Source organism: Musca autumnalis, unplaced genomic scaffold (assembly GCF_047663935.1).
Source record: "Musca autumnalis isolate F117 unplaced genomic scaffold, ASM4766393v1 scaffold_5, whole genome shotgun sequence".
Lineage (NCBI taxonomy): Eukaryota > Metazoa > Arthropoda > Insecta > Diptera > Muscidae > Musca > Musca autumnalis.
Genome location: NW_027412088.1, coordinates 48,416,183 through 48,438,751, shown reverse-complemented (window position 1 = coordinate 48,438,751; position 22,569 = coordinate 48,416,183). Strand labels below are relative to the sequence as shown.

Below are 22,569 nucleotides of genomic sequence, written 5' to 3'. Positions count from 1 at the left end.
GCTTCTATTGACCCTTCCTCATGGAAAGGGTGCTTCTATTGACCCTTCCTCAAGGAAAGGGTGCTTCTATTGACCCTTCCTCAAGGAAAGGATGCTTCTATTGACCCTTCCTCAAGGAAAGGGTGCTTCTATTGACCCTTCCTCAAGGAAAGGGTGCTCCTATTGACCCTTCCTCAAGGAAAGGGTGCTTCTATTGACCCTTCCTCAAGGAAAGGGTGCTTCTATTGACCCTTCCTCAAGGAAAGGGTGCTTCTATTGACCCTTCCTCAAAGAAAGGGTGCTTCTATTGACCCTTCCTCAAAGAAAGGGTGCTTCTATTGACCCTTCCTCAAAGAAAGGGTGCTTCTATTGACCCTTCCTCAAAGAAAGGGTGCTTCTATTGACCCTTCCTCAAGGAAAGGGTGCTTCTATTGACCCTTCCTCAAAGAAAGGGTGCTTCTATTGACCCTTCCTCAAAGAAAGGGTGCTTCTATTGACCCTTCCTCAAAGTAATGGTACTTCTATTGACCCTTCCTCAAAGTAATGGTACTTCTATTGAGCCTTTCAGAAAGATAGGCTGCTTATATGGACCTTTTCTGAAAGAAAGGATAGAGAGGGTGCTTCTATGGGCCCTTTCGGATAGAAAGGGTGCTTCTATGGACCCTTTCTGAATGAAAGGGTGCTTCTATGGACCCCTTCAGAAAGAAAGGGTGCTTGTATGGACCCTTTCAGAAAGAAAGCGTTTTTCTATGGACCCTTTCCGATAGGAAGGGTGCTTCTATGGACCCTTTCTGAAAGAAAGAGTGCTTCTGTAGACTCTTTCTGAAAGAAAAGGTGCTTCTATGGATCCTTTCTGAAAGAAAGGGTGCTTCTATGTATCCTTTCGGATAGAAAGGGTGCTTCTATGTATCATTTCGGATAGAAAGGATGCTTTTATAGACCCTGTCGGATAGAAAGGGTGCTTCTATAGACCCTTTCGGATAGAAAGGGTGCTTCTATAGACCCTTTCGGATAGAAAGGGTGCTTCTATAGACCCTTTCGAATAGAAAGGGTGCTTCTATAAACCCTTTCGGATAGAAAGGGTGCTTCTATAGACCCTTTCGGTTAGAAAGGGTGCTTCTATAAACCCTTTCGGATAGAAAGGGTGCTTCTATAGACCCTTTCGGTTAGAAAGGGTGCTTCTATAAACCCTTTCGGATAGAAAGGGTGCTTCTATGGACCCTTTCGGTTAGAAAGGGTGCTTCTATAAACCCTTTCGGATAGAAAGGGTGCTTCTATGGAAAAATGGGTGCTTCTATGGACCCTTTCTGAAAGAAAGGGTGCTTCTATGGACCCTTTCTGAAAGAAAGGGTGCTTCTATGGACCCTTTGTGAAAGAAAGGGTGCTTCTATGGATAGAAAGGGTGCTTCTATGGACCGTTTCGGATAGAAAGGGTGCTCCTATGGACTGTTTCGGGTAAAAAGGTTGCTTCTATGGATAGTTTCGGATAGAAATGGTGTTTCTATGGATCCTTTCAGAAAGAAGGGGTGCTTTTATGGACCCTTTCGGATAGAAACGGTGCTTCTATGGATAAAAAGGGTGCTTCTATGAACCCTTTCTTTCAGAAAGGGTGCTTCTATGGATAGAAGGGGTCCTTCGGTTAGAAAGGGTGCTCCTATATTTCGGATAAAATGGGTGCTTCTATGGATAGTTTCGGATAGAAATGGAGCTTCTATGGATCCTTTCAAAAAGAAGGGATGCTTCTATGGACCCTTTATGAAAGAAAGGGTGCTTCTATGGATAAAAACGGTGATTCTATGGATCCTTTCGGATAGAAAGGTTGTTTCTATTGACACTTTCGGATATAAAGAGTGCTTCTATGGACCCTTTCGGATAGAAAGAGTGCTTCTATGGACCCTTTCTGAAAAAATGTGCTTCTATGGATAAAAAAGGTGCTTCTATGGACCCTTTCTGAAAGGGTGCTACTATGGACCCTTTCTGGACCTTGTCTAAAAGAAAGGGTGCTTCTTTGGACCTTTTCTGATAGGGTGCTTCTTTGTACCCTTTCTGAATGAAAGGGTGCTTCTATGGATCCTTTCGTATAGGAAGGGAGCTCCAATCCAACATTTCGGATAAAAGGGGTGCTTCTATGGATCCTTTCGGATAGAATGGGTGCTTATATGACCCTTACAGAAAGAAGGGGTGCTTTTATGGACCCTTTTTGAAAGAAAATGGTGCTTCTATTGACCCTTCCTCAAAAAAAGGGTGTTTCTATTGACCTTTCTTGAAAGAAAGGGTGCTTCTATGTTTCCTTTCTGAAAGAAAGGGTGCTTCTATGTTTCCTTTCTGAAAGAAAGGGTGCTTCTATGTTTCCTTTCTGAAAGAAAGGGTGCTTCTATGTTTCCTTTCTGAAAGAAAGGGTGCTTCTATGTTTCCTTTCTGAAAGAAAGGGTGCTTCTATGTTTCCTTTCTGAAAGAAAGGGTGCTTCTATGTTTCCTTTCTGAAAGAAAGGGTGCTTCTATGTTTCCTTTCTGAAAGAAAGGGTGCTTCTATGTTTCCTTTCTGAAAGAAAGGGTGCTTCTATGTTTCCTTTCTGAAAGAAAGGGTGCTTCTATGTTTCCTTTCTGAAAGAAAGGGTGCTTCTATGTTTCCTTTCTGAAAGAAAGGGTGCTTCTATGTTTCCTTTCTGAAAGAAAAGGTGCTTCTATTAACCCTTTCTCAAAAAAGGGTGCTTCTATTGACCCTTTCTCAAAAAAGGGTGCTTCTATTGACCCTTTCTCAAAAAAGGGTGCTTCTATTGACCCTTTCTCAAAAAAGGGTGCTTCTATTGACCCTTTCTCAAAAAAGGGTGCTTCTATTGACCCTTTCTCAAAAAAGGGTGCTTCTATTGACCCTTTCTCAAAAAAGGGTGCTTCTATTGACCCTTTCTCAAAAAAGGGTGCTTCTATTGACCCTTGCTCAAAGAAAATGTGATACTTTGTTTCTTCTCTGAAAGAAAGGGTGCTTCTTTGCTTCCTCTCTGAAAAAAAGGGTGCTTCTTTGCTTCCTCTCTGAAAGAATGGGTGCTTCTTTGCTTCCTCTCTGAAAAAAGGGTACTTCTTTGCTTCTTCTCTGAAAAAAGGGTGCTTCTATGAACCCTTTCTGGACCTTTTCTGATAGAAAGGGTGCTTCTTTGGACCCTTTCTGAAGGAAAGGGTGCTTCTATGGACCCTTTCTGAAAGAAGGGTTGCTTCTATGGACCCTTTATGAATGAAGGGTTGCTTCTATGGATCCTTTTAAATAGAAAGGGTGCTTCGATGGACCCTTTCAGAAAGAAGGGGGGCTTTTATGGATCCTTTCGGATAGAAAGGGTGCTTTTATGGATAGAAAAGGTTCTTCTATGGACCCTTTGGGATAGAAAAGGTTCTTCTATTGACCTTTCGGATACAAAGGGTGCTTCTATGGACCCTTTTTGCAAAAAGGTGCTTCTACGGATCCTTTCGGATAGAAAGGGTGCTTCTATGGACCCTTCCTCAAGGAAAAGGTGCTATTGACCCTTTCTGGAAGAGAGGGTAATTCTGTAGAACCCTAAAAAGGTTCCTTCTATAGACCCTTTTTTTAAAGGATGCTTCTATTGATACTTTATAAAAGAAAAGCTGCTTATATGGGCCCTTTTCTGTAAGAAATGCTGCTTCTATATACCCTTTCTAAAAGAAAGGGTCATTTGTAGACCCTTGCTGAAAGGAATGTTCCTTCTATAGGCCCTTGCTGAAAGAACGGTTGCTTTTATGGAGCCTTTCAGAAATAAAGTGGACTTTTGTTGATCCTTTCTAAAGCAAAGGGAACGTCTATATCTGAAAGAAAGGGTACTTCTTTTACTATAAAATTAGATTGGGGTTAATTATCTTTTTGCCAACATTCGAAATAACCTTACATCAATAATAGGCACGATATTGTTGTAGGTACAGAAATCTCAGTGTTCATGACCAGATCCCATATCGATAATTCGTTAATTTGCATTTTTACAAACCTGCTTTATTTAATGCAAAACGCAAGCATTTCGCATTCGATTTGTGTTGTTTTTTTTTCTTGTTTTGAATTGTTTATTTTTGCTGTACAATTTTTAAATCAGGTCACCCACATTTTTTAGTAGGCTCTGTTTTAGTTATTTATCGCTACAATTTCAGATTCCGATATAATTATATTTTTGTCGGTTTCAATTCGATGAGTATGAAGATTATTGTTGTTTAATCATTTGTATGCTCTTGCCGAATATTTTGATATGGCGATCACGTTTGAGAATTTGTTTTTTTCGCTAACGTTTTGTGTCATTTCAACATCAAAGTATTGTTCTGAGCCGGTAGCAGAATATTAAACTGTCAACAAAATGGACTTTAAGAAAGAACCGAAACTTATTGCATCTTTTTGAATACATCAATCAATCTCTCACTCTCCCCCACTTGGACGGATAGAAGGTGTGTATTTCTGCTCACGCGTGCATTTTCCTTTATTTATTCACCCAATAAATTTAAATACTGGCTGTTCACACAATCGTTTATGCAAATTCCGTTGTGGCTTTTGCGTGTGAAAGAAAATTGCATCAACAAAAATATTGGACAAAAGTAAAGAGTGAACCTACGACTTTGCATACTTGAAATGGCAAAAGAAAATTAAAGGAAATATCAATCCATTCAATCAAAGATCAAGACCTTGATCTATAAATGTAACTTGTTTTAATCAAAGTGAGGCTTATCCGCTCCCAACAATTACAGGAAACATGCACTGCACTACAACCGACCATTTGACGTACTCGTATTTAGTCTTCTTACACCTTAATTTGATGCTATAAATCATTTGATCATTATATAAATAAATAAAAATGCAAAACAACAAAAAACACTCCTATTTATTTAAATCACTTTTCTACAATCTGGGCGAGTGAGTGGATAAGTTTTACTATAATGCGTGGCGTATGATAGCTACACGGATGGTGTGTACATCTGTGTGTGTGTGGATTAAGATCACTTGTTGTGTGTTGAGCCCATTTGTATTCATTGAAGACGGCAGTTATGTCAAGTTTTCACAACTTGCCATGCAGCCAGGCAGCCGGACTGTCGGGCTACCACTTCGTCTCTACAATTGTTTCAATTATATTTCATTTTTTCTCATTTCATTTCGTATTTCATTCAACAAATAGACACTTGGATGGACAGAGCGAGAGACAGACAGACAGCCGGACAACCGTTCAAATAGTCACTTATTCTGGTTTTTAAGATTTGTTTTTTTTTTTTTACTTTAATTCTACTTTTGTTGTAATAATAATAAAAAAATTAAATGACTTTGACGCTATTTAAATCTGAAGGCTAAACTAAATGTGCCGACGTCGACGATGACAACGACTTTCATGATAACTTGAAAAAAATTGTCAACCACCACCATCATCGCCATCATCATCGCAGCCCCAACAATAGCAACAAGTTGCATTTTGATTTAAACCATAAAAACAAAATAATTAAATGTCAACAAAGAAGAAACAATAAAAATAGTAACTTTTTTAGAACAACAAATTTGTGTGGAAGTAATGTGAGAAGTCGTTTGGTTTCTCATAACATACACACACACACAAATGGCATATTTAAAAAAGTAAAAAACGGTTTAATTTGGGTTGAGTTTTTGTTATGCTCCGGGCCGGTATGTCGTGCGTAGCTGTTTCAGTTTCAGAAAGGGTCGATAGAAGCACCATTTCTTTCAGAAATGGTCTATATAAGCACATTTTCTTTCAAAAAGGGTCTATATAACCACCCTTTTCTTCAGAAAGGGTCCATATACATATAAGCAGCCTTTCTTTCAGAAAGGGTCTATAGAACCAACTTTTCTTTTGGAAAGGGTCTATAGAATCACTCTTTCTTTCCGAAAGAGTCGATTAAGGCACCCTTTCTCTGAGAAAGGGTCTATAGAATCACTCTTTCTTTCCGAAAGAGTCGATTAAGGCACCCTTTCTCTGAGAAAGGGTCTATAAAATCACCCTTTCTCTGAGAAAGGGTCTATAAAATCACCCTTTCTCTGAGAAAGGGTCTATAAAATCACCCTTTCTTTGAGAAAATGTATATAAAAGCACCCTTTATTTGAGAAAATGTATATAAAAGCACCCTTTATTTGAGAAAGGGTCTATAGAAGCACCCTTTATTTGAGAAAGGGTCTATAGAAGCACCCTTTATTTGAGAAAGGGTCTATAGAAGCACCCTTTATTTGAGGAAGGGTCTATAGAAGCACCCTTTATTTGAGGAAGGGTCTATAGAAGCACCCTTTATTTGAGGAAGGGTCTATAGAAGCACCCTTTATTTGAGAAAGGGTCTATAGAAGCACCCTTTCTTTGAGAAAGGGTCTATAGAAGCACCCTTTCTTTGAGAAAGGGTCTATAGAAGCACCCTTTCTTTGAGAAAGGGTCTATAGAAGAACCCTTTCTTTGAGAAAGGGTCTTTAGAAGCACCCTTTCTTTGAGAAAGGGTCTATAGAAGCACCCTTTCTTTGAGAAAGGGTCTATAGAAGCACCCTTTCTTTGAGAAAGGGTCTATAGACGCACCCTTTCTTTGAGAAAGGGTCTATAGAAGCACCCTTTCTTTGAGAAAGGGTCTATAGAAGCACCCTTTCTTTAAGAAAGGGTCTATAGAAGCACCCTTTCTTTGAGAAAGGGTCTATAGAAGCACCCTTTCTTTAAGAAAGGGTCTATAGAAGCACCCTTTCTTTGAGAAAGGGTCTATAGAAGCACCCTTTCTTTGAGAAAGGGTCTATAGAAGCACCCTTTCTTTGAGAAAGGGTCTATAGAAGCACCCTGAGAAAGGGTCTATAGAAGCACCCTGAGAAAGGGTCAATAGAAGCACCCTTTCTTTGAGAAAGGGTCAATAGAAGCACCCTTTCTTTGAGAAAGGGTCAATAGAAGCACCCTTTCTTTGAGAAAGGGTCAATAGAAGCACCCTTTCTTTGAGAAAGGGTCAATAGAAGCACCCTTTCTTTGAGAAAGGGTCAATAGAAGCACCCTTTCTTTGAGAAAGGGTCAATAGAAGCACCCTTTCTTTCCGAAAGGGTCTATAGAAGCACCCTTTCTTTCCGAAAGCGTCTATAGAAGCACCCTTTCTTTCCGAAAGGGTCTATAGAAGCACCCTTTCTTTGAGAAAGGGTCTATAGAAGCACCATTTATTTGAGAAAGGGTCTATAGAAGCACCCTTTCTTTCCGAAAGGGTCTATAGAAGCACCCTTTCTTTCCGAAAGGGTCTATAGAAGCACCCTTTCTTTGATAAAGGGTCTATAGAAGCACCCTTTCTTTGATAAAGGGTCTATAGAAGCACCCTTTCTTTGATAAAGGGTCTATAGAAGCACCCTTTCTTTGATAAAGGGTCTATAGAAGCACCCTTTCTTTGATAAAGGGTCTATAGAAGCACCCTTTCTTTGATAAAGGGTCTATAGAAGCACCCTTTCTTTGATAAAGGGTCTATAGAAGCACCCTTTCTTTGATAAAGGGTCTATAGAAGCACCCTTTCTTTGATAAAGGGTCTATAGAAGCACCCTTTCTCTGAGAAAGGGTCTATAGAAGCACCCTTTCTTTGATAAAGGGTCTATAGAAGGACCCTTTCTTTGATAAAGGGTATATAGAAGGACCCTTTCACCCTTTCATTAATGAAAGGTCTAAAGGAGTACCATTTCTTTCCGAAAGGGTCCAAAAGGAGTACCCTTTCTTTCCGAAAGGGTCCAAAAGGAGTACCCTTTCTTTCCGAAAGGGCCTATAGAAGCACTCTTTCTTTGAAAACGGATCTATAGGGATACCCTTACTTTGATAAATACTTTCAATGGAAGCACCCTTTCTTTGAAAAAGTTTCAATGGAAGCACCCTTTCTTTTATAAAGGGTCTATTTCTTTCCGAAAGGGTCAATGGAAGCACCCTTTCTTTGATAAAGGGTATATTTCTTTCCGAAAGGGTCAGTGGAAGCACCCTTTCTTTGATAAAGGGTCTATTTCTTTCCGAAAGGGTCTATAAAGCACCCTTTCTTTGGGAAAGGGTCTATTAAAGCACCCTTTCTTTGGGAAAGGGTCTATTAAAGCACCCTTTCTTTGGGAAAGGGTCTATTAAAGCACCCTTTCTTTGGGAAAGGATCTATTAAAGCACCCTTTCTTTGGGACAGGGTCTATTAAAGCACCCTTTCTTTGAGAAAGGGTCTATTAAAGCACCTTTTCTTTGAGAAAGGGTATATTAAAGCAGTATTTCTTTCCGAAAGGGTCTATTAATGCAGTATTTCTTTCCGAAAGGGTCTATTAAAGCACCTTTTCTTTGAGAAAGGGTCTATTAATGCAGTATTTCTTTCCGAAAGGGTCTATTAATGCAGTATTTCTTTCCGAAAGGGTCTATTAAAGCAGTATTTCTTTCCGAAAGGGTCCTATTAAAGCAGTATTTCTTTTCGAAAGGGTCTATAGAAGCACCCTTTCTCTCCGAAAGGGTCTATAGAAGCACCCTTTCTCTCCGAAAGGGTCTATAGAAGCACCCTTTCTCTCCGAAAGGGTCTATAGAAGCACCCTTTCTTTCCGAAAGGGTCTATAGAAGCACCCTTTCTTTCCGAAAGGGTCTATAGAAACACCCTTTCTTTCCGAAAGGGTCTATAGAAGCACCCTTTCTTTCCGAAAGGGTCTATAGAAGCACCCTTTCTTTCCGAAAGGGTCTATAGAAGCACCCTTTCTTTCCGAAAGGGTCTATAGAAGCACCCTTTCTTTCCGAAAGGGTCTATAGAAGCACCCTTTCTTTGAGAAAGGGTCTATAGAAGCACCCTTTCTTTGAGAAAGGGTCTATAGAAGCACCCTTTCTTTGAGAAAGGGTCTATAGAAGCACCCTTTCTTTGAGAAAGGGTCTATAGAAGCACCTTTTCTTTGAGAAAGGGTCTATAGAAGCGCCCTTTCTTTGAGAAAGGGTCTATTGAAGCACCCTTTCTTTGAGAAAGGGTCTATAGAAGCACCCTTTCTTTGAGAAAGGGTCTATAGAAGCACCCTTTCTTTGAGAAAGGGTCTATAGAAGCACCCTTTCTTTGAGAAAGGGTCTATAGAAGCACCCTTTCTTTGAGAAAGGGTCTATAGAAGCACCCTTTCTTTGAGAAAGGGTCTATAGAAGCACCCTTTCTTTGAGAAAGGGTCTATAGAAGCACCCTTTTTTTTTGAAAACGGGTCTATAGAGGCACCCTTGCTTTGATAAAGTATCAATGGAAGCACCATTTCTTTTAGAATGCGTCTAAAGAAGCACCCTTTCTTTGAAAACGGGTCTATAGAAGCACCCTTTCTTTGAAAACGGGTCTATAGAAGCACCCTTTCTTTGAAAAAAGGGTCTATAGAAGCACCCTTTCTTTCCGAAAGGGTCTATTAAAGCACCCTATCTTTGAAAACGGGTCTATGGAAGCACCCTATCTTTGAAAACGGGTCTATAGAAGCACCCTTTCTTTGATAAAGGGTCTATAGAAGCACCCTTTTTTGAGAAAGGGTCTATAGAAGCATCCTTTCTTTGAGAAAGGGTCTATAGAAGCACCCTTTCTTTGAAAACGGGTCTATAGAAGCACCCTTTCTTTGAAAAAAGGGTCTATAGAAGCACCCTTTCTTTCCGAAAGGGTCTATTAAAGCACCCTATCTTTGAAAACGGGTCTATGGAAGCACCCTTTATTTGATAAAGCGTCTATGGAAGCGCCCTTTCTTTTAGAAGGGGTCTATAGAAGCAACCTTTCTTTGAGAAAGGGTCTATAGAACCACCCTTACGTTAATTATGGGTCTATTGAATCACCCTTTATTTGAGAAAGGGATCTATAGAAGAACCCGAGCATGTACTGGAACATACTGAGAGAATCTTCGTTTCCTCATGCAAGTTCCGGCACTCATGTTGGAAACTTTGGGTGAGATACTTAACTCCCGTCTCATCCAACTGTTTCAGCATTTGTCGCTGAGATTCCGTCCGGACCCAACGCTTTCGATGATTCAGCATTCCTAATGGCGTTTACCACATCATCCTATGTAAATTTGATTGTTGTTGTTGTTTTAGCCTCATAGGAACCTACGTAACCTACGTGCTGGGTTGGCAGCGAAACACCCTGACGGTTTCGGGTCAATACGGAACGAAAGAATCCGCTGCTATGGGATTGTGTCATTGGTGGTTTCTGCTGGTAGCAGGAAGAGTACTCTTCTCTTCGCCCTGGCACTCCCAGGGTGGTCGATAAATTGTCGATTTAAAAAACGTCGCACCTCTACTTTCCAGGTTTCCAGAGTGAATTAGACCACAATTCAATTATTCCGGCTCCAATGTTGCAATTCTACAGATGATCTAGCCACTTTTATCGCCTCCGTTCGCCGACCAACCTGTTAACTTGCAGTGTCAGATCCATGACGAAGCACATCTGAAAGTGTGGCGTTCATAGATGATGAAATCGGACGTACTGCTGATGGAGACAATTATAGGGAGACGGTCTGACCCAAGAGAAATGATGGGTTGCCAAGGGATGCCATTTGTTAGACTAGACGACACGATGGTTATGTCTGGCGAACTGTATCACTTTCCGCTAATTCTGACGACCTGAGTATCCGATTTGAGCTAAACTTTGCCCAGTTTTGCCTAAACGTACATCAAGTTCCTAGATAGACTATATTGGACAACACCTGAAAAATAGGCAGGATGTTTTTAGGGGATCAAACACAACACCTTCAGGTACTTACCTCACAATAGTCAAATTTTTCTATAAAGGGCAGTTTACGGGCTGTTCGAGGATTGTTTTTATCGTTGAAGGCAGGCATGTGATTCTGATAACAACGGTATATTTTTTTCCGTGTGCAAGTCTATACTTCCTGAGATAATAGCTAGAAATTCCTACAATAACCAACAAAAATGGCTGGTGTACCATTGTCCCAACCGGGCCAACCTTTGCACATCGTAAAATTTCTTCCAAACGTACACCAAGTTCCAAGAGAGTCTAAAAATTTCGCTTATGTGCAGTTTAAGGGCTGCTCGAGAGTTGTTTTGAAATTTCCATCGAAGGCAAGTACCCATAAAATTGCTGGGGAACACGATAAATATCGAAAGCAATGACTATTAAGATTAGATCCAGTTCCATGAAGGACTATGTCGGTCCATTCCTTCAGAAGGAACCGTAAAATTGTAATTTCAAATGGAATGACTCCCAAAGTTAGATCCGATTTATGGACAATCGTATGAAGGAAGGAAATCTCTATCTAACGGGTTTCGTGGTCTTTGTGGTGTTTTATTCTTCTCCATATTTCTTTGATAGCTTTCTGTACAGTCATAGGCTGAGGCTATTTAACTGTGGCAAAGGCAGCTGATTCTTTTTTTTCTTGTTTAGCTTTAGCTTGCTGGTAATGTAGAGTCTAAATCGTGGTTAAGAAGTATTTTTATATTTATTGTTCCAGGCATTTTCAAAAATGGCCCCTTTTCCACAATTTCCGATTTATTTTCCATTTTTACACAAAATAAAACATATCCACATCCCTTAAACGTGAGGACTTTTAAGTTATATTTCTCCCTTAGAAGAAAGTAAAAAATCAATGTGGATTTTATTTAATTTATAACATACTTAGCTGCGGAGCTTTGTGGTATCACTTTGATAATAAAATCTTTATTTCCACATTAGTGTCTTCAAGACAACACAAACTTGAAAATAACGAACATAAAAAAACCTCAAAAGCTTGGCTAATGTGGTTCATCGTGTTCTTACGTAAACAAAACAACAAGCTAAGAAAATGCAAGCGAGACGATGGGTATGCAGGCGTTTGGTTTGGCAATCAAGCCCGGTACTGTAATTTGTGTCTAGTCGGAACGTCGTATCATCATATCTCAGCTATAAAATGGCATTTAAGTGCCAATTTTATAGAGTCAGCGCGCACACAAGTGACGTCGTTGCATATGGGATTTCCTACTCCTCCTTCTCCTCCCCAACCACCAAGAGATGGAAAAATGGATGAATGGATGGATGGTAGTGGTAATTTTTCTTCTAGGCCACTTGGCTTTTTATGACTTTTATCCCAAACATTTAAAATGAAATAAAAACTAAACTTTATGGAAATCTAAAGTTAAACGGGTTAACGACAACTGTCACATTACAATTTCAGTTTTTGGGGACAGAACTAAAAAAGAGCGGGACAAGTAAGCGAGCGGAACTAAATAAATGGCTTCAATGGAGTCGTCGAATAAAGCCTGAAAGCGAATCAAAAAGCAACCAACTTAAACTTTAGACGTTTTTCTGTGGTCACAGCACGCGTCAAATGTAAAATAAACCGAGTCACTCACTCGCTACGCTCGCTCATTCACTGCGTTTGGGAGGTTTCATTGCCTTGTTATTGTTACCATTTTTTCTTTATTGCTGTAATATATTCGGTATTGTTTGTACCATCAACGTTTGTTGTTTGGGTCTCAATAACGTTTGTCGTTTGTTGGTTGGAAGGTATCAGTTTTGAACTCAACACCACCAGCATAACTGCATACATACATATGTATGTATCTATGTAGATTGGCAACCATATGTGTGTTGGTTATGGAGTGGGCCAAGTAAAACCAACAACAGCAACAAAAAACTTGAACAAATAGAAAGGCGTAAAGGAAACTTTAAACAATAAATGACAATACGAAACCTATCTACACTATCTTTCCTCTCCTTCTTGACTGCCGGCTCCCTGACATAAGAAACTTGGCTAAAACAAAAACTATGTAATAGCCCACAGAGAGCATTGTTTTTGCTTTTGAATTTGAGACAAGTTTAAAGACCCCTTTTTTTGGAACTATTAAAGTCAATGAATTGCCTTTGGTCAACACAATACGTCATTTACTGCTTAAGTGAGTATCCACTTTATCCGAAGCACGTGAAAATATTAGCCATTACGGTCATATAACGTGAGTAAAATGTGGACATGTCTGGGGAACTATGGACACATTTTCATGGATAACATGGAAGAACTATTTAAAAAATTAAGAAAATATACACAAAATGAATAACGTCCAAAAATCTTCGGAAGACTACCTCAAAAAAATATTCTTTAAAAATCCACGCCTAAGGTTGAAAAATTCTTTACAAAAATATTCTTTAAAAATCCACACCTAAGGTTGAAAAATTCTTTACAAAAATATTCTTTAAAAATCCACGCCTAAGGTTGAAAAATTCTTTACAAAAATATTCTTTAAAAAGGTTGAAAAATTCTTTACAAAAATATTCTTTAAAAATCCACGCTTAAGGTTGAAAAATTCCTTGAAAAAATATTCTTTAAAAATCCACGCTTAAGGTTGAAAAATTCCTTGAAAAAAATATTCTTTAAAAATCCACGCTTAAGGTTGAAAAATTCCTTGAAAAAAATATTCTTTAAAAATCCACGCTTAAGGTTGAAAAATTCCTTGAAAAAAATATTCTTTAAAAATCCACGCTTAAGGTTGAAAAATTCCTTGAAAAAAATATTCTTTTAAAATCCACGCTTAAGGTTGAAAAATTCCTTGAAAAAAATATTCTTTAAAAATCCACGCTTAAGGTTGAAAAATTCCTTGAAAAAATATTCTTTAAAAATCCACGCTTAAGGTTGAAAAATTCCTTGAAAAAATATTCTTTAAAAATCCACGCTTAAGGTTGAAAAATTCCTTGAAAAAAATATTCTTTAAAAATCCACGCTTAAGGTTGAAAAATTCCTTGAAAAAAATATTCTTTAAAAATCCACGCTTAAGGTTGAAAAATTCCTTGAAAAAAATATTCTTTAAAAATCCACGCTTAAGGTTGAAAAATTCCTTGAAAAAAATATTCTTTAAAAATCCACGCTTAAGGTTGAAAAATTCCTTGAAAAAATATTCTTTAAAAATCCACGCTTAAGGTTGAAAAATTCCTTGAAAAAATATTCTTTAAAAATCCACGCTTAAGGTTGAAAAATTCCTTGAAAAAATATTCTTTAAAAATCCACGCTTAAGGTTGAAAAATTCCTTGAAAAAATATTCTTTAAAAATCCACGCTTAAGGTTAAAAAATTCCTTGAAAAAATATTCTTTAAAAATCCACGCTTAAGGTTAAAAAATTCCTTGAAAAAATATTCTTTAAAAATCCACGCTTAAGGTTGAAAAATTCCTTGAAAAAATATTCTTTAAAAATCCACGCTTAAGGTTGAAAAATTCCTTGAAAAAATATTCTTTAAAAATCCACGCTTAAGGTTGAAAAATTCCTTGAAAAAATATTCTTTAAAAATCCACGCTTAAGGTTGAAAAATTCCTTGAAAAAATATTCTTTAAAAATCCACGCTTAAGGTTGAAAAATTCCTTGAAAAAATATTCTTTAAAAATCCACGCTTAAGGTTGAAAAATTCCTTGAAAAAATATTCTTTAAAAATCCACGCTTAAGGTTGAAAAATTCCTTGAAAAAATATTCTTTAAAAATCCACGCTTAAGGTTGAAAAATTCCTTGAAAAAATATTCTTTAAAAATCCACGCTTAAGGTTGAAAAATTCCTTGAAAAAAAATTCTTTAAAAATCCACGCCTAAGGTTGAAAAATTCTTTACAAAAATATTCTTTAAAAATCCACGCCTAAGGTTGAAAAATTCTTTACAAAAATATTCTTTAAAAATCCACGCCTAAGGTTGAAAAATTCTTTACAAAAATATTCTTTAAAAATCCACGCCTAAGGTTGAAAAATTCTTTACAAAAATATTCTTTAAAAATCCACGCTTAAGGTTGAAAAATTCCTTGAAAAAATATTCTTTAAAAATCCACGCTTAAGGTTGAAAAATTCCTTGAAAAAATATTCTTTAAAAATCCACGCTTAAGGTTGAAAAATTCCTTGAAAAATATTCTTTAAAAATCCACGCTTAAGGTTGAAAAATTCCTTGAAAAAATATTCTTTAAAAATCCACGCTCAAGGTTGAAAAATGCCTTGAAAAAATATTCTTTAAAAATCCAAGCTTAAGGTTGAAAAATGCCTTGAAAAAATATTCTTTAAAAATCCACGCTTAAGGTTGAAAAATGTCTTGAAAAATATTCTTTAAAAATCCACGCTTAAGGTTGAAAAATGCCTTGAAAAAATATTCTTTAAAAATCCACGCTTAAGGTTGAAAAATGCCTTGACAAAACTCAACGACTTGTAATGGTCCCCTGTCAATAGATGACCTTGAGAGTTTTTCTATTTATAGAATACCGTTAGAGATTTCCTATAGTTAAATGACTCCATATTTCCCCACATTTTCTCTAATTAAACATTTATTGACAAAAATTTTACAATTTAAAAAAAAAAAATTAAATTCATCACTTTGTAATAATATCCAATAACATTTGAATACAAACACTACTGCGCAACTTATCCTGATCCGAGTAGGCTTCAATTTCAAACACGGCTTTGTGAAGACCAGACATTTTTTCACCCTCAATGTCAACGGCCAGCATCATATGAAACGGGACATGGTGATAGATGACCTAAAACCACAACCAAAAAAATTTCTCTTTTCAGTGTATTGCTTCTATTCCTTCCTCCTTGCCGCTCACCACAACTTACCCCCTTGTTGTTGAAACATTTACGCTCCTCTTCATCGACAAATTGGCCCCATGCCTTATACCAAAAACCATCCTCGTCAAAAAGTGTTGAACAGAAATCTTTTTGGGCCATTGAAAATACTGTCGGTTGCCAACCACCTCGGGCTGACTTTAATAAATCAGCTCGAAAATCTATGCGATCGGTTGGTTCAACATCCCAGATAACCTCAGCGAAGCCTTCTATGCTGGCACTTTCATCCAGAATCTCCACTTTCAAATTGGACATGTCTAAAAAACTGTCCAAACCCAAAACATCGGTTTTGTCATCACAATCGGAAAATATGGCAGCATCTTCGGGTAGAAATAAGTGAATGGTGGCGTGGGTGGTAGGTGCAAGGATGTTGCAAATAATTGAAAAGAATAATAATTTCCAATAATTTTTAAAATGTAAAAACATTTCTATGATTTTTCTATTACGAGACACTTTTTTCGAATCGACTGATTTTTGAATATTATTCGGAATGGGTATTTATGTGAGTTTTCAGTGCGGATATTTACTGCAATACGAGTACCTTGGCGGTATTTACAGAAGTCTGGTTTGTTTTACATGCAATTTTGTTGTTTTTTCCTATAATGTTGTAGAGATTGAATCGTGGATGTTTGTTTTGACTACCATTGTTGTTAATTATTTTGCAATGTGTTGTTGTTGTTAATTTAGTGCCACTCAACATGCATAATTGAAATACTTGTCAGACTTGGGAGCAAATTTGTACTTTTTTTTTTTGAATTTTTACCATGAGAATACGTTAAAAATTTTCATCTTTATTGTCCGAGATAGGCTGCTGGATTTCCATATTTTATTTAGGGAGAAAGGGTTCCTTATTAGACCCCTTCTGAAAGAAAGGGTGTTTCTTTAGACCCTTGCTGAAAGAAAGCATGCTTCTGTAGACCCTCTCTGAAAGAAAGGGTGCTTCTATAGACACTTTCTGAAAAAAGGGTGCTTCTATAGACCCTTTCTTAAAGAAAGGGTGCTTCTATAGACCCTTTCTTAAAGAAAGGGTGCTTCTATAGACCCTTTCTTAAAGAAAGGGTGCTTCTATAGACCCTCTCTGAATGAAAAGGCGCTCCTATTGACCCTTTCTGAATGAAAAGGCGCTTCTATTGACCCTTTCTGAATGAAAAGGCGCTTCTATTGACCCTTTCTGAATGAAAGGGTGACCCTTTCTGAAAGCAAGGGTTCTTCTACAGAACTGTTCTGAAAGAAAGGGTGCTTCTGTAGACCCTTTTTGAAAGAAGGCTGCTTCTATAGAACCTTGCTGAAAGAAAGGGTGCTTCTATAGACCTTTTCTGAAAGAAAGATTGCTTCTATAGACCTTTTCTGAAAGAAAGGGTGCTTCTATAGACCTTTTCTGAAAGAAAGGGTGCTTCTATCGACCTTTTCTGAAAGAAAGGGTGCTTCTATAGACCTTTTTCTGAAAGAAAGGGTGCTTCTATAGACCTTTTCTGAAAGAAAGGGTGCTTCTATAGACCTTTTCTGAAAGAAAGGGTGCTTCTATAGATCTTTTCTGAAAGAAAGGGTGCTCCTATAGACCTTTTCTGAAAGAAAGGGTGCTTCTATAGACCTTTTCTGAAAGAAAGGGTGCTTCTATAGACCTTTTCTGAAAGAAAGGGTGCTTCTATAGACCTTTTCTGAAAGAAAGGGTGCTTCTATAGACCTTTTCTGAAAGAAAGGGTGCTTCTATAGACCTTTTCTGAAAGAAAGGGTGCTTCTATAGACCTTTTCTGAAAGAAAGGGTGCTTCTATAGACCTTTTCTGAAAGAAAGGGTGCTTCTATAGACTTTTTCTGAAAGAAAGGGTGCTTCTATAGACCTTTTCTGAAAGAAAGGGTGCTTCTATAGACCTTTTCTGAAAGAAAGGGTGCTTCTATAGACCTTTTCTGAAAGAAAGGGTGCTTCTATAGACCTTTTCTGAAAGAAAGGGTGCTTCTATAGACCTTTTCTGAAAGAAACGGTGCTTCTATAGACCTTTTCTGAAAGAAAGGGTGCTTCTATAGACCTTTTCTGAAAGAAATGGTGCTTCTATAGACCTTTTCTGAAAGAAATGGTGCTTCTATAGACCTTTTCTGAAAGAAAGGGTGCTTCTATAGACCTTTTCTGAAAGAAAGGGTGCTTCTATAGACCTTTTCTGAAAGAAAGGGTGCTTCTATAGACCTTTTCTGAAAGAAAGGGTGCTTCTATAGACCTTTTCTGAAAGAAAGGGTGCTTCTATAGACCTTTTCTGAAAAAAAGGGTGCTTCTATAGACCTTTTCTGAAAGAAAGGGTGCTTCTATAGACCTTTTCTGAAAGAAATGGTGCTTCTATAGACCTTTTCTGAAAGAAATGGTGCTTCTATAGACCTTTTCTGAAAGAAAGGGTGCTTCTATAGACCTTTTCTTAAAGAAAGGGTGCTTCTATAGACGTTTCTGAAAGAAAGGGTGTTTCTATAGACCTTTTCTGAAAGAAAGGGTGCTTCTATAGACGTTTCTGAAAGAAAGGGTGTTTCTATAGACCTTTTCTGAAAGAAAGGGTGCTTCTATAGACCTTTTCTGAAAGAAATGGTGCTTCTATAGACCTTTTCTGAAAGAAATGGTGCTTCTATATACCTTTTCTGAAAGAAAGGGTGCTTCTATAGACCTTTTCTGAAAGAAAGGGTGCTTCTATAGACCTTTTCTGAAAGAAAGGGTGCTTCTATAGACCTTTTCTGAAAGAAAGGGTGCTTCTATAGACCTTTTCTGAAAGAAAGGGTGCTTCTATAGACTTTTTCTGAAAGAAAGGGTGCTTCTATAGACCTTTTCTGAAAGAAAGGGTGCTTCTATAGACCTTTTCTGAAAGAAAGGGTGCTTCTATAGACCTTTTCTGAAAGAAAGGGTGCTTCTATAGACTTTTTCTGAAAGAAAGGGTGCTTCTATAGACCTTTTCTGAAAGAAAGGGTGCTTCTATAGACCTTTTCTGAAAGAAAGGGTGCTTCTATAGACCTTTTCTGAAAGAAATGGTGCTTCTATAGACCTTTTCTGAAAGAAAGGGTGCTTCTATAGACCTTTTCTGAAAGAAAGGGTGCTTCTATAGACCTTTTCTGAAAGAAAGGGTGCTTCTATAGACCTTTTCTGAAAGAAAGGGTGCTTCTATAGACTTTTTCTGAAAGAAAGGGTGCTTCTAGACCTTTTCTGAAAGAAAGGGTGCTTCTATAGACCTTTTCTGAAAGAAAGTGTGCTTCTATAGACCTTTTCTGAAAGAAAGGTTGCTTCTATAGACCTTTTCTGAAAGAAAGGGTGCTTCTATAGACCTTTTCTGAAAGAAAGGCTGCTTCTATAGACCTTTTCTGAAAGAAAGGCTGCTTCTATAGACCTTTTCTGAAAGAAAGGGTGCTTCTATAGACCTTTTCTGAAAGAAAGGGTGCTTCTATAGACCTTTTCTGAAAGAAAGGGTGCTTCCATAGACCTTTTCTGAAAGAAAGGGTGCTTCTACAGTCCTTTTCTGAAAGAAAGGGTGCTTCTACAGTCCTTTTCTGAAAGAAAGGGTGCTTCTATAGACCTTTTCTGAAAGAAAGGGTGCTTCTATAGACCTTTTCTGAAAGAAAGGGTGCTTCTATAGACCTTTTCTGAAAGAAAGGGTGCTTCTATAGACCTTTTCGGAATGAAAGGGTGCTTCTATAGACCTTTTCGGAATGAAAGGGTGCTTCTATAGACCTTTTCGGAATGAAAGGGTGCTTCTATAGACCTTTTCTGAAAGAAAGGGTGCTTCTATAGACCTTTTCTGAAAGAAAGGGTGCTTCTATAGACCTTTTCTGAAAAAAAGGGTGCTTCTATAGACCTTTTCTGAAAGAAAGGGTGCTTCTATAGACCTTTTCTGAAAGAAAGGGTGCTTCTATAGACCTTTTCCGAAAGAAAGGGTGCTTCTATAGACCCTCTCTGAATGAAAAGGCGCTCCTATTGACCCTTTCTGAATGAAAGGGTGCTTCTATAGACCCTTTCTGAAAGCAAGGGTTCTTCTACAGACCCTTCTATAGAACTGTTCTGAAAGAAAGGGTGCTTCTGTAGACCCTTTTTGAAAGAAGGGCTGCTTCTATAGAACCTTGCTGAAAGAAAGGGTGCTTCTATAGACCTTTTCTGAAAGAAAGGGTGCTTCTATGGACCTTTTCTGAAAGAAAGGGTGCTTCTATAGACCTTTTCTGAAAGAAAGGGTGCTTCTATAGACCTTTTCTGAAAGAAAGATTGCTTCTATAGACCTTTTCTGAAAGAAAGGGTGCTTCTATAGACCTTTTCTGAAAGAAAGGGTGCTTCTATAGACCTTTTCTGAAAGAAAGGGTGCTTCTATAGACCTTTTCTGAAAGAAAGGGTGCTTCTATAGACCTTTTCTGAAAGAAAGGGTGCTTCTATAGACCTTTTCTGAAAGAAAGGATGCTTCTATAGTCCTTTTCTGAAAGAAAGGGTGCTTCTACAGTCCTTTTCTGAAAGAAAGGGTGCTTCTATAGACCTTTTCTGAAAGAAAGGGTGCTTCTATAGACCTTTTCTGAAAGAAAGGGTGCTTCTATAGTCCTTTTCTGAAAGAAAGGGTGCTTCTACAGTCCTTTTCTGAAAGAAAGGGTGCTTCTATAGACCTTTTCGGAATGAAAGGGTGCTTCTATAGACCTTTTCGGAATGAAAGGGTGCTTCTATAGACCTTTTCGGAATGAAAGGGTGCTTCTATAGACCTTTTCGGAATGAAAGGGTGCTTCTATAGACCTTTTCTGAAAGAAAGGGTGCTTCTATAGACCTTTTCTGAAAGAAAGGGTGCTTCTATAGACCTTTTCTGAAAGAAAGGGTGCTTCTATAGACCTTTTCTGAAAGAAAGGGTGCTTCTATGGACCTTTTCTGAAAGAAAGGGTGCTTCTATAGACCTTTTCTGAAAAAAAGGGTGCTTCTATAGACCTTTTCTGAAAAAAAGGGTGCTTCTATAGACCTTTTCTGAAAGAAAGGGCGCTTCTAAAAAACCTTTTCTGAAAGAAAGGGTGCTTCTATAGACCTTTTCGGAATGAAAGGGTGCTTCTATAGATCTTTTCGGAATGAAAGGGTGCTTCTATACACCTTTTCGGAATGAAAGGGTGCTTCTCTATACCTTTTCGGAATGAAAGGGTGCTTCTATAGACCTTTTCTGAAAGAAAGATTGCTTCTATAGACCTTTTCTGAAAGAAAGAGTGCTTCTATAGACTTTTTCTGAAAGAAAGAGTGCTTCTATAGACTTTTTCCGAAAGAAAGGATGCTTCTATAGTCCTTTTCTGAAAGAAAGGGTGCTTCTATAGTCCTTTTCTGAAAGAAAGGGTGCTTCTATAGACCTTTTCTGAAAGAAAGGGTGCTTCTATAGACCTTTTCTGAAAGAAAGGGTGCTTCTATAGACCTTTTCTGAAAGAAAGGGTGCTTCTATAGACCTTTTCTGAAAGAAAGGGTGCTTCTATAGACCTTTTCTGAAAGAAAGGGTGCTTCTATAGACCTTTTCTGAAAGAAAGGGTGCTTCTATAGACCTTTTCTGAAAGTAAGGGTGCTTCTATAGACCCTCTCTGAATGAAAAGGCGCTCCTATTGACCCTTTCTGAATGAAAGGGTGCTTCTATAGACCCTTTCTGAAAGCAAGGGTTCTTCTACAGACCCTTCTATAGAACTGTTCTGAAAGAAAGGGTGCTTCTGTAGACCCTTTTTGAAAGAAGGGCTGCTTCTATAGAACCTTGCTGAAAGAAAGGGTGCTTCTATAGACTTTTTCTGAAAGAAAGGGTGCTTCTATAGACCTTTTCTGAAAGAAAGGGTGCTTCTATAGACCTTTTCTGAAAGAAAGGGTGCTTCTATAGACCTTTTCTGAAAGAAAGGCTGCTTCTATAGACCTTTTCTGAAAGAAAGGGTGCTTCTATAGACCTTTTCTGAAAGAAAGGGTGCTTCTATAGACCTTTTCTGAAAGAAAGGGTGCTTCTATAGACCTTTTCTGAAAGAAAGGGTGCTTCTACAGTCCTTTTCTGAAAGAAAGGGTGCTTCTACAGTCCTTTTCTGAAAGAAAGGGTGCTTCTATAGACCTTTTCTGAAAGAAAGGGTGCTTCTATAGACCTTTTCTGGAAGAAAGGGTGCTTCTATAGACCTTTTCTGAAAGAAAGGGTGCTTCTATAGACCTTTTCGGAATGAAAGGGTGCTTCTATAGACCTTTTCGGAATGAAAGGGTGCTTCTATAGACCTTTTCGGAATGAAAGGGTGCTTCTATAGACCTTTTCTGAAAGAAAGGGTGCTTCTATAGACCTTTTCTGAAAGAAAGGGTGCTTCTATAGACCTTTTCTGAAAAAAAGGGTGCTTCTATAGACCTTTTCTGAAAGAAAGGGTGCTTCTATAGACCTTTTCTGAAAGAAAGGGTGCTTCTATAGACCTTTTCCGAAAGAAAGGGTGCTTCTATAGACCCTCTCTGAATGAAAAGGCGCTCCTATTGACCCTTTCTGAATGAAAGGGTGCTTCTATAGACCCTTTCTGAAAGCAAGGGTTCTTCTACAGACCCTTCTATAGAACTGTTCTGAAAGAAAGGGTGCTTCTGTAGACCCTTTTTGAAAGAAGGGCTGCTTCTATAGAACCTTGCTGAAAGAAAGGGTGCTTCTATAGACCTTTTCTGAAAGAAAGGGTGCTTCTATGGACCTTTTCTGAAAGAAAGGGTGCTTCTATAGACCTTTTCTGAAAGAAAGGGTGCTTCTATAGACCTTTTCTGAAAGAAAGATTGCTTCTATAGACCTTTTCTGAAAGAAAGGGTGCTTCTATAGACCTTTTCTGAAAGAAAGGGTGCTTCTATAGACCTTTTCTGAAAGAAAGGGTGCTTCTATAGACCTTTTCTGAAAGAAAGGGTGCTTCTATAGACCTTTTCTGAAAGAAAGGGTGCTTCTATAGACCTTTTCTGAAAGAAAGGATGCTTCTATAGTCCTTTTCTGAAAGAAAGGGTGCTTCTACAGTCCTTTTCTGAAAGAAAGGGTGCTTCTATAGACCTTTTCTGAAAGAAAGGGTGCTTCTATAGACCTTTTCTGAAAGAAAGGGTGCTTCTATAGTCCTTTTCTGAAAGAAAGGGTGCTTCTACAGTCCTTTTC

General features: G+C 38.0%; 2 protein-coding genes across 7 annotated transcripts in view; one reads left to right on the top strand and one right to left on the bottom strand.

Moving 5' to 3' along the window:
- The window catches only part of mim (missing-in-metastasis), a 396,419-nt gene that overhangs the window by 237,211 nt on the left and 136,639 nt on the right, over positions 1 to 22,569 (top strand). The gene's annotated exons all lie outside the window — the stretch shown is intronic.
- LOC141406021 (uncharacterized) lies at positions 15,162 to 15,979 on the bottom strand. Its single transcript, XM_073990988.1, has 2 exons — positions 15,475 to 15,979; positions 15,162 to 15,395 (listed from the first exon to the last, which is right to left on the bottom strand). Exons 1-2 carry the CDS (start codon positions 15,907 to 15,909, stop codon positions 15,228 to 15,230), a joined length of 603 nt encoding a protein of 200 aa, XP_073847089.1. The 5' UTR covers positions 15,910 to 15,979; the 3' UTR covers positions 15,162 to 15,227.